The sequence below is a fragment of the Erinaceus europaeus genome, chromosome 10, assembly GCF_950295315.1.
Source record: "Erinaceus europaeus chromosome 10, mEriEur2.1, whole genome shotgun sequence".
Taxonomy (NCBI): domain Eukaryota; kingdom Metazoa; phylum Chordata; class Mammalia; order Eulipotyphla; family Erinaceidae; genus Erinaceus; species Erinaceus europaeus.
In genome coordinates, this window is record NC_080171.1 from 106,156,052 (window position 1) to 106,168,447 (window position 12,396).

Sequence of the window (12,396 nt, forward strand, 5' to 3'; positions counted from 1 at the left end):
GCATGCATGTTACACAGGATTTGGAGGTAGCCCTCCAAAATATTAGCTCAAAGCTTCCTCCAAAAGCAAATCTTTCCCACATCCTTCCCTGCAGTTCCTCTTTAAGAGGTGTCAGCATGGCTGAAAGAATGAAGTGGCTGCACATTGTTTGGCAGTGCTATTATGTGCTTAACATTTCCATAACAAAAGTGCCACTCGACTTCTCCCCGATTAATGCAGCTCGAGGGCTCTTGTCGTCCTTTAATAAAACATTGTTGAAATCATTTATTTAGAGCCCCTGGTTACTAGTGGGAGAATGACCATCTTTGTGCCAAAATATAGTGTATACAGTCCACTATTTTGTAGTAGATCATTCTGTTATTTAAGAAATTGATTAAATGGATGCCTTAGAAGGTATTTATGCTAACAGCACACTACTTATGTCATTCAGATAATCGAGGGTGAACCTTTTCGACTGTCCAGCAGAGGCAATCCCTCAAATAGAATACAGTAATGCTGACCTTACTTAATGCAGAAGGCTGCAAAACCTTCAAGAAACCTAACCCTGCCAGATCTACTCCCCCCTCCCCCAAGGCATTTGTAATATGATGCTTCCAAGTGACCTTGTTTCCGGTGGTTGGAAGGGGGAGCAAGGCAACTGAAAATGGTTTCTGATGCTTCTTGGTATAAGAAGTAAAAAAACAAACAAACAAACAATGTAGGTTTTCCTTTTTACAGGTTTGGACGTAACCAGAGGTTATGTACAGGGGCTTCCACAGGCATTCCAGTAAGCTAATACCACAGAGTCAGTGCTCTAGGTAGGAATATTTTCCATACAGATCTTGATGCCTCTGGGAGTTCTTATAACACTTTTCGTCTTTTTATTTTGTACATGTAAGACAGCTGGGATGGCCACTAGGTGAGGTAAGGCAGGGACCTCAGTCTAGATGGTTCTGTGAATTCTTCATGGGAGAGAGAGACTACTGGTTCTGGGTCATGTCTTCACTCACTAAGACCCCATTTATAGACTTAAGGTGAGTCCCAGATGTGTTAAAGCATGCTGGACCTTCACTTTGGGGCAACTGGCTCCAGAAACTGCTTTTTTAGTTTTGGACATCTGTCAGGGCTTGAGCCAAGTGCAAGGATGTCCTACTACTTTAGTCCAAGAACTGAGTTCTCTCCAGCCATTTTTTTTTCTCCTTCACATACGTGTGCTACTCACATACATTGCTATATATTGTTAAAAATAAACAGAGACCTTATGTTATGTCTATTGTGGTCATATACAAAAGCGTTGCTGTGTGCTTGGGTGAGCAGTGAAGCCTGAATCTCCTTCTATTTACTGTATGGTCACTGTCATTTCAATGAACTGCCTCCTTGTTCTCCACCATTGTCCCACACTCCCTTAAACATTTGTCACTGAAGTGCCTCCAAAGACAAATAAACTGTCACTGAGTATGCAAACCTGCGGACGAGGGAAATGAGAATGGCAGAGAAGGGGACACATGGTTTTATATGAAACTCTTAAGGAGTTGCTCTCCCCCCTGGAAGACTTCTATTAGAAATGTGGTGCTCTCTGAGGTTCTACAGGAAAAAAACCAGAGAGATCTCTTTTCTTTCAGTAATGGTACTTTCAGGCATTTTTCCATGAGATATTTGAGAAGGCCAAATGTCCCAGATTCCAAAAGCCTCCCCAGAAAGCATGAGATATTGCAGATGTCAACATCTGTAAAAATCCTTTCTGCCTAGGAGCAGATGGCAACATGTAGACCCACAGGCAACAGTGAAAGGTACTAACACCTCAACAACCTGCTCTGGAATATACTAGGTTTGCCGAGGGACTGGGGGCTCCTGGACTCCAGTACATAAGTGTTTAAATTAAAATGAGCCCCTGATCAGTGTTCACTTTCTTCAAGAGAAAAAGCATAAAGCCTCATGTCCTCTCTCCCCAAGAGTAAGCTGTGTTGATTTATTCCAGGCAGATGCTTTTGACAGGACTCTGTAAAATCAAGTCGTGAGTTTATTGTAGCAGTTAATTATCAGGCCTTTTCTAGTGCTAATGCCTTTTACTTCTTACTGGGGAAAACTGGGCCTTTTCTGGGGGACAAAGGCTTAACTTTTAGTCCAGAATGTGTTAAAATAGCATAAGAAGGAGATGATTTAAATATATTTAAGGATAAATGCCAGAACATTGCTTTCTTATTATTTTTATTATTTTTTTCTTTTTCTTCTTTTTTGTTAGGAAGGCTGATTTCATTTACAAGTCTCTTGGAATACTCTTTGTTCACTTCCCAAAGAAACAAGGCTTTCAGCTTTGTTTTAACAATATGTTTACTCAACCATTCAGGTGATGGGGGATTCCTGCCACACACCACTTTTCTGGACTCTGAGGACACTCCAGCTATCTCACACTTTCTGATGTTTTCCATATAGGAATCTTGGTTTTAGATGCAACAAGAAGTGCCATCACTGCCCTCCATAAAAGAGTGAGTTAGAAGGAAAAGAAACCTTCAAAGTATGGGTGGGAGTGGATGGGAGGAAGTTGGGGGTGGTGGTGGTGGGGGGCATAGCTTTGTTAATTACTTCAGGCAGCAGAGAAATCTGGTTGTGTTTTCTCAGCACATGTTAATATCAAATAAAGAGACACAAGATCTTGCTAATCTGTCGACCCCTCAGACAAAGTTTATTTGTGGTGACTTTTAAACTCCTGACTTGCCTTCCAATCACCGCGTTTAAAATGAAAAGCTTTAAATAAACACCAGGAATAGAAGATAAATAAACTTTTTTCCCCTTGCAAGTGCCTAGCTTGGCGAGGTTCAAACTCAAATCCCCAGAGGACAGAGCGCTCTCTTTTGTGTTAATGTTTAAAAGATTTTCCAATGCTGGAGTTTATTCCTACTGCAAACATTTCTATTTACAAGGTCAAGTGTATCAGCACTCGACACAGCTTAAGAGTGTAATTATTTATCTAAGGGCGTTTGAGTGTAGATCAGTAGCTCTGGCAGGAACCCAGCCTTCAGCCCACTGCTAAACAACTCCTCACAACAATATTACAAGTTCTGGTAATTGTTCCTCACCCCAGTGTGTTTACTTTTGCCCGCCTGAATGTTTTGTAACAAAATTTTGTACTTTTTCACCCAAAGTGTGAAAATGACTTTGAAGTACTGAGTCTCTAGGTTTCCTAAAACCTATTGGTAACAGATGTCATTGGCAAGTTTGAGTGTATGGGAATGTCTAGAGAGGACACTCCTGGGGGTGCGATAGGGGGGGTCCCAGTGCACAAGTGGGAGGAAAATTATCCCCAGATTATATAGATGAGACATTATTTTGTGAATTCCCTCCACAAACATACAGTCCCATGGAAGTCAGTCAATTATATCTTTTTATCTGCCTAATTTACAGATGTCTAATTGCTCATTAAATTAAAGGCAGAAATAATAGCCTTCATTTGTTGTCTTGTGCTGTATTTTAATTTCAGTTGATGGTTGATGGATTCCCAGTGGGGCCTCCACCCTCCTTCTCACCCATTATTGGGTTAACCACAATATAACTCTGTGAAGTAACTGCACCATGTTCATTCTTTAAAACTCTTTACTGATGTACACATTTTTAATAAAATAACAAAAATACACACAGTCATAGTTATTTAAAACATAGGACTTTTTTTTTTTAAAAAAAGGTCTATAAAAATACAATGTTTAAGGCAGTTTGGAAATGCATTTATACATTTCTATAATGTCCATAAATTCTTTTGAAAATAAGAATGTCAACTTCAAATCTATAAAATACACTGTACATTTTAAGACCGATCTAGATAGAAGCACATTTCACAATGGACTGGGTGTGGACTCCTGGTGACAAGCAGGTTCTTATATTTTAGGGAGGAAGGATGTACTGTGGATGTGGATTTAAACTTTTTAAATTTCTTTTTTTAAAAAATAAATTATTTCTGAAGCATACAATTTATAAAAATCCTATATACAAAGTACAGCAACTGGTAACAAACCCCAGTTTTAATACATTTTATATACTAAGTACCAGGGTTCAGTACCCTGATGAAGGCTGAGCAATATGGGTTCTTTGCATTAGTTGTACAATTTCTTGGTGTAAAGAATAAAAATGACATATAACAAAAATCATAAAGAGGCTTTCTTAGATGGCAGTGAAGAGCTCTTTCAAAAAAAGAAAAAAAAGTTGCATTGTTCATTACCGCTAGCAACTCTAGCATTGTTTGACCCTTAGTTCTAAGAAATGTGCTAACAGATGGAGTGGTGGCAATGAAATTAAGGCCAAGGGTGCAAAGTTATCCAAAAACAAATTCACGTTTAGCTTTTCCCACCCATGCACCAAACGGCAGAATTCTGGGCGCTGGGTTAAAGGAATAGCTAAGATAAAGGAATGAATAGCTAAATTGACTTTTCTGTTTACTTACGATGATTGCAGTGTCCTTACTGGTCACAATAAAAGTCTATACCGACACTCCTCCTGCCTCACTCCGGAAAAATGCTAATAAACAGTCTCTTTGCAAATGCATTTTCTCCTTCAAACCCCTGTTCTCAGCTCAGTTCTTTCAAACTCTCAAGGCCCACTGACCAGCATCCTCTCTCGGGTGTCCAGGACTATAGTGTTGTCTTCCCAAGCCCGCTTTTTCATCCCGGGCGTTCTGAACTCTCTAGCTAGGAAGACTAGCTGCGAGTTTCTGGAATAGGTGCAAGAGAGCATGTCCAAGAAATCGTGCAGGCGAAAGGACACAGAGGGAATGTTAAGAGTCCTAGCAAGTGACCTGTTAAGACAGAATTTACGTAGAAAAGGATTTTGGAGATTATACCCAACCATCCCCTGTCCCCAAGCCACAGGTGCTGCCTGAGGTCCCCCTCTTGCAGCCAACCAAGAGGGAAGAAGAGGAGGAAGAGTGAGTGGGAGAGGAGGAGCAGGAGGAGTAGAAGGAGAGAGGGCTAAATGAGCAGCCCCAGCAGAAGCAGCGAGCTAGAGACCAGCTGAGTCCACACGCTCCGGGGAGCCAGGCGCGCGCCCCCGCTGCTTCTGCGCCCTGGTGCGTAGGGCAGGTCCCCGTGGCCGCCCGCCGCTGCAGCGCCGCCGCCCGGGCGCGCCGGGTGCGGGTGCGGATGCGGGGCGCCGTCGTCGTCATCCAGCGGCTGCTCGCCGCCCGCGCCCCCGAAGCGCTGCTGCTGCTCCTCGTCGTACTCCTCGTCGTAATAGTCATCTAGCCCTCCGTCCGAGCCGCTGCTGCCCGGCCCGTTGCCCAGCTCGGCGCCAAAGCACAGGCGGGCCATGTTCTCCTTCACCGATTCGCAGATGGGCCGCTCCAGGCCATCGCACACGCAGTCGTTGAGCAGCGCCGCCTTGGGCACGGCCAGCATGTCCTCGATGACCGTGCGGCACTCGTCCGTGCAGCGCACCCCGTTGAAGAGCTTGCCGCAGTAGGTCAGGTAGCGGTTGAGCGCCAGGTTGCAGCGGCTGTCGCGGTCGCAGCGTCTGCGGGCCTCGGTGCAGCCCATCACCCCGCCCGCGCCTGGGCCGCCCGCGCCGCCGCCGCTCGTCCGGGGCAGACACGGCTCAATGGCGCGCTTGGTGGACTTGCAGTTCTCGTCCTGAGCGCAGTCACAGTCCTCCAGGGCGGGCCCGCGGCGAGTGTGGTTGAGCTGAATGAGCGCCGAGATGCAGTGGCTCGGGCAGCGCCAGCGCGACGAGAAGGAGCCGGCCGAGACCGGGAAGGCGGCGGCCGCGGCCCCCGGCACATCGCCCCCGCCGCGCTGTGCCAGCACGGGCGCGCACGCCTCGGCGTACTGGCTGTAGGCGTAGCTGCACTCCGGCTCCCCCTGGCACTGCAGCAGCGCCTGCCAGCAGATGAGGCGGCGGCCGTGCGCCAGCCCCGAGCCCCGCGGCGCCGAGCCCAGCAGCTGCAGCAGCGCCATCAGACACAGCCAGGCGCCCGGCACGGTCCCCCCGCGGGCCCCGCCGCCGCCGCCCAGCAGCCCTGCCACCATCGCGGGCAGCGGCGGCCGCCGGGCGAGGAGGGGAAAGGAAAGGAGGCGCGGGGAGCGGCAGACGCGGAGCCGATGGAAAAGTTTGCCCCAGTCCTGCCAACTTCTTGCATGAGTGTTTTCATAAATCCATGCGTGCCTCTGCCGGTGCCTTGCTGGTCGCAGGAAAGTCGGCTCCCGTTCGGGGGCGGGGGCGGCGGCGGCTTTCTCGAAAAGTAGCGCAGCGAGGAATCCCTTCGAACGGTGCCCGCCGGCGGCTGGAGGCGCTCACTGCCGCCCCGGGGGGCTTGGGGCCAGGGGGCCGCGGCGGGGCTGCAGGACCGCGCGGCGCCGAGGGTGCATTTTGCTTCGCGCCCGCCGATCCGTTGTGCTGCGCGGCGGCTCCTTTCTCCCGGGCTCAGCTCCGCGCCGCTACCCCAGCCGACTTTCGCATTGCGCCGCTTCCTAGCTAGCGGCGGAGAGCTGCCCGCCTTCCCGCGGCCCGGCGGACCGCGTCCCCTCCCCCTCCGCCCGCGGCGACCCGGGCCTCGCCGAGCTCCGGGAAGCGCTTTCCGGGAGGCGCGCAGAGAACAAGAAACTTGGCGCGGCCGGCGAGCGGCTCAAGGGCTTCCCCTTGCTTGGGGCTCCTCGGGTGACAAGGAGCTTGGGGAGCGGATCGGCTGAACCCAGCTACGAACTCGCTCGCACTGAGGCTTTAAATACAAAAGTGGGCCGGGAGCCCCCGCGTGGTGCCGCGGCGCCCCCTCATTATGCATGCATGGAAAAGCAAACAAACGAAAACATTAGCAACGCTCCTCCGGCTCGCCCAGCCCCGGCCCCGCGCGCTCCAACCCTGCCCGCTTTCTCCTTTCTCCACTCTCCTTCGCCCTTTGCTCGGCCCCCTTTCCCGGTTTTTCGAGATGCTATTGGTCCTGCCTGTTGTTGTTGAAACTTTTTTTTTTTTTACAAGCCGCTGGAGTGGGGTTGCGGAGTGGGGGAGGGCGGGAGGGTGGTGGGCAGCTCACATTCAGGCATTCAGGGCTTGAAAGGATCGGCTTAAGGAGCCTGACAGAGGCCCCGGAGCTCCTCCTCCTCTTAAGGAGGCTCGGATTTGGAGTCCAGGCTTGCTCGCAGAACCTGCGGATAGAGTTTAAGGGCAGCTGTTTGCATCCGGCTTGGTCCTGGGCTTTTATTATTATTATTTTTTTGTTTGACTCTATTAAAAAAACTTTTTTTTGGTTTGCAAATTTTACTTGTTCTCCCAGGTTCACATTTGTGCCTTCGACTGGGAGCACAACTTATATTGTTTTCTGGGTCCTTCATTTTGGGTTCCCCATCATCACGGTATGTGTGGGGTGGGGGGGTGGGGGGGTCAGAATTAATGTTCAAATTTGAAACTTGAAGGACAGAGACCAGACGCACAAAGACCGTGTCGGTGTTGATGGTATATTTACATCCTTCTCTACCTCTCCCCCCCCCCCCCCGCATCACCCTGGTCTCGGTTTGGTAGTCAGACTAGTATGACTAACCGGTCACCATGCCAGTTGCACGGGGGACATCTGAGCAATTAAATTAAGTTTTTCAGAATCTAAGTTTCAAGCACGGACGCCGATGAAAAAATAATTACAGCGCATTTGGGAATGCTAAGCAGTACCCTCTGGCCACAATCACAGCATTGAGAAAGAGGATAAAAGTGGGCACGCCTCAAGGCTCTATCAAAGTGTGCATTTCAAGCCTTCATGCAGTGAAACTGGAGTCTCCAATTCCGCCTCTGCTACTCTGGCGCGGGAGTTTGCGAGCTACCTTAACCAAGGCGCAACGCAGCCTTTGGCCACCAGGGGCACCGGCGTCTGAGGCCTGTCAAAATTGGCGCTTTTTCTCTTCTCTCCGTGGAGAGACTATCAACTCCATCTGTCACAAAAATTAAAGCTAAATCTCTCCAGAAGCAGAGCGAGCTCAGTGATCTGCTGTCCGTCTCTCCCCAGAGGCCAAGTGATTCTGAAATGGCAAAAAGTCAGAGGGAAGCCAAGACACTTGGAAACTTGACTTAGCTGGCTACAGAAAAGAAAGCCTGCTGGTAACTTGGGAAAGGGTTGCCTTTCTTAGGGTCTCGGGGTTTACCTTAGGAGGCAGCACCTTGACAATCCCCAGAGCAAAACAAAACTAATCTTAAAAGAACCTGGTTGAGTTAAGGCAGTCCTTTTGCACTGACTTAAGTGTAGAAAACACAGAAACAATAATCTTGATCTATTTTTCCTAAAAATAATAGAAATTCTGTGGTTCATCAAAAAAACTACTTCTGTTTCCTGGTTTTGTTTGTCATGTGTTAGTTGTGATTTCAGTCCTGGAAGGCTGACTTGGGTAAGTCACACTATTCTGTGTCAAATGTAAGGTTCAAGACCAGATTAGACACTTGTAAAAGTTCTTTCATCTTTAATGATCTGTGATTTTAGACTTACAGGAGGAAGGTCACCATTCAGCTACATCTTTAATGCTTGTTGAGTTCCTGTAGAAAAATGGGTCTCAAATCATACAGCATATTGTATTTTATGTCATTTTTAAAAAATTATTTTTGTAGAGGCAGAGAGGGAGAGTGTGAAAGAGATCACAATCCGGAAGTTTCCTTCAGTGTAGTGGAGGCTGGGCTTGAACCTGTATCTCACACATGGTAGAGCAGCACAATATCCAAATTCTAAGCAAACTATTTCACAGTATGAGTCTTGCCTGGAGATTTTATTGAGATTGCTAGAGTTCTCCATGCAATACAATTGATAGGATCTGAAAATCTGCATTACTAACATGTTCTCAGGGGTTGCTTCTGCTGTTTGCTTGTTTTGGGACCAACACTAAGACCCACTGCTCCAGAGGTCCATATATTCTGTTATTTATTTATTATTATTGTTGTTTGTAAACTTGCCTATTCTGGCCTTGTTATATTTCTCACTGCAGTTTAAGGGTAAGAAGTGTCTTAAGAGCTTTGCATGCTAGAGACACTTTGCCACTCTGGCCTCACAGCTTTATAGGTCCGCAGAGTTATCAGCTTTCTGATAGACCAGGCCTGGAAGGAGACTAGGGAGATTAGAAAATGAAAGAACCCTTCTTCCATAAGGCCTGGAGACCGTGAACACCACCTCCAAGTTTCTATTAGTAGATACCACACCTCCAAGCCACCCCTCAACACCCCACCTCATTTCATGCATCTGTCAAACTAAATTAATTTCTGTTATGGGGTCTATATGTCCCCAAACATTCTTTTACTGGAGTTCTCAATAGATTCTTTCATATCTTTATTTTGCTTAAAGAGGTCTTCACCATCTTGCTTTAATACATGACCTATGAAATGGAAGAAGACAGTTAACAAACCACATGCCACAAGGGTTATCACTGGTGGTCCGTGCCTGCCCTAGGAATGCCCTCCCCCTTTCTTTTATTTGATAGGACAGACAAACTTTGAGAGGTTTCAAGGAAATAGAAAGGGAGAGAGAAAGAGAAACACCTGTTACACTGATTCACAGCTCCTGAAACTTTTCTCCTGCATGTGGGGACCAAGGACTTGAACCTGGTAACATATGTGCTCAGCTGGTGTGTCACCATGCAGCCCTCAAGTAGATTTCAAACCCCAAAGGCAGAGAGGGACTAATTGGAGACATAAGAAGCCTTTAAACTGAGTAAGCTTGTATTTTGCAAAAACTTAATCATTTTCCTAATTTTTTTCAAAATTTTAGTATTTTCTATGTTTTCATCATATTTAAGTTATTTTTACTAGTGATTTAACACTGATTTACAAAATTACAAGAAAATAGGGACACAATTCTACACTGTTCCCACTTCCAGAGTTCTGTGTTCCCATCCCTTCCACTGGAAACTGCAGTAGTTCTCCCAAAGTCACAGATATGGGTTGACTCCATATCTTTCTATATTCATATTCAAATCCATTTGTATGTGGTTTTTGTCCATTCTTTCTACGGTCCTGCATTTATTTCCTTTCTAAGTCATGCCTACACTTATTACTAGTGTCCTTTTGTGTGTCCTTCCTTTTTTCCTCTTCTCTCTCAGATCAGAGTAATAGTACCTGACTTCCTCTGGTGTTTTCCAGAGTCACTTTCCTTTCAGTGATGGCTTAAAAACAACTAACAGTTTGGGTCACAGTGGAATTGGGGTCATCTTCCCCTATCATTCACTCCTCTGGGAGTATAGACCAAAGTTCTTTATGGGGTGCAGAAGGTGGAAAGTCTGGCTTCTGTAATTCCTTCTATACTGGACTTGTGCATTGGTGGGTGGATCTATATCCCTCGCCCAGTAGGGCAGGGCTCTGGAGAGGTGAGGTTCCAGGACACACTAATGAAATCATCTGCCCAGGGAAGTCAGGATGGAATCATGGTAGCATCTGCAACTTGGTGACTGGAAGGTGGCAGGATATAAAACAGATCAAAGTGTTTAATATACAGGAACCAAAAAGTAGGAGTAGATTAGATGAGTATAGGATACCTTAGAGTGGAAGAAGCTAGGAAGTGTGTTTTGGATATGTTTTAGTTTTTCTCCTCCCACTCTTCTCTTTCTTTATTGCCATCAGTGTTATTACTGGGGCTGGATGATACCACAATAAATCCACTGCTCCTGGCACTCATATCCCACCCCCCACTCTATTTTATTTGACAGGTCAGAGAGAAACTGAGAGGGGAGGGATAGATAGCGAGGGAGAGGTGAAGATAGACATCTGCAGACATGCTCTACTGCTTGTGAAACCCTCCCCCTGCAGGTGGGGAGCAGAGACTCGAACCTGTGTCCCTGAGTATGGTAACATGAATGTTCAACTACATGTACCTCCACCTGGCTTGCAAAATCATTTTTTTTTTTGTACCAGAGTGATGGTCAGCTCTGGCTTATGGGAATGCTATCTACCCTCACCCGAAACCATTTTTCTTAGAAGCAAAGAGTTCTTATAAATTCCTTAGAAAAAGAAATTCTAAAAGAAGATGTGTAAAATATAAATAAGTAATTCACATAAGTTTAATTTCAAATGGCAGTAAACAATAAGGATTATGTTTAAGTTGACTAGTAGTCAAAGGAAGGGGAAATTAGAAAACGAAATATCTTTTTTAGAAAATTTTTTTATTATCTTTATTTATTGATTGGATAGAGACAGAAATCAAGAGGGAAGGGAGGGACAGAGAGGGTGAGAGACAGAGAGACACCTGCAGCACTGCTTTACCACTTGTGAAGTTTTCCCCCAGCAGGTGGGTTTTGGGGGCTCGAACCCAGGTCCTTGTGCATTGTAACATGTGCACTCAACCAGGTGCGCCACCACCCAGCCCCTACAAAATATATTTTTAACAAAACTTTAAAACTGGCTAAAATGTGAAAACGGTGACAGTTAATTCTCTTAAGGATAGGTTCCAGCATTGTGGAAATGTGATAAATCCTCCACCCCTTCTTTTGGAAGGCTATATAGCAACATTTAAAAAATTATTTATAAATTATAAAATATTGACAAGACCATAGGATAAGAGGGGTACAGTTCATACAGTTCCCACCACCAGAGTTCCATATCCCATCACCTCCATTGAAAACTTTAGGTAAGTTTTCAGGATCATTATGAGGTGCAGAAGGTGTAAGGTCTGGGTTGTAATTGCTCCTCTGCTGAGCATGGGCATTGGCAGGTTGACCTATACCCTCAGCCTGTTTCTGTCTTTCCCTAGTTGGGTAGGGCTCTAGAAAGGTGAGGCTCTAAGACAGATTGGTGAGGGGAGTCACATTGGTGTCATGGTAGCACCTGCAACTTGGTGGCTGAAAAAACATTAAGATACAAAGCAGAACAAATTGCTTAATAATCAGAAACCTAAAGGCAAGAATATAGCAATTTATATATTATATAAGAATATAGCAAGAATATAGCAATAATGAAATTTGGGGTATCCATTTTTCTCCCACTCACTATGCAGCAAAATCAATAAAAAGAATAGGAAATCTATCATGGGAGGGAGGGAATGGGATATGGAGTTCTGGTGGTGGGAATTGTGTGGAAATGTGCCCCTTTTATCCTATAGTCTTGTCAATCGTTCCATTTTATAAATAAAAAAATTTAAAAAAAGAAAAGGAAAAAACATCTAGGAATAAACATGACCAAAGAAGTGAAAGACTTGGATACTTAAAACTATGAGTTGCTATTCCAGGAAATAGAAAATGGTACATAGAAATGGAAAGATATCCCATGCTCATGGTTTGGAAGAATTAATATCATCAAAATGAATATTCTACCCAGAGCCAGACTTAATGTGATACCCATCAAAGTCCCACCAAGTTTCTTTAAGAGAATAGAACAAAAATTACAATCATTTATCTGGAACCAGACAACACCTAGAATCGCTAAAACAGTCTTGAGGAAAAGAAAGAGAAATGGAGGTATCACATTCTCAGACCTCAAACTATATTA

At 45.7% G+C, this 12,396-nt stretch overlaps 1 protein-coding gene across 1 annotated transcript; it reads right to left on the bottom strand.

Annotated features, from left to right (window-relative positions):
* Window positions 1-3,552: 3,552 nt before the first annotated feature.
* On the bottom strand, window positions 3,553-6,249 carry GAS1 (growth arrest specific 1). Its single transcript, XM_007527865.3, has one exon. It carries the CDS (start codon window positions 5,985-5,987, stop codon window positions 4,935-4,937), a length of 1,053 nt encoding a protein of 350 aa, XP_007527927.1. The 5' UTR covers window positions 5,988-6,249; the 3' UTR covers window positions 3,553-4,934.
* Between the last annotated feature and the right edge of the window lie 6,147 nt (window positions 6,250-12,396).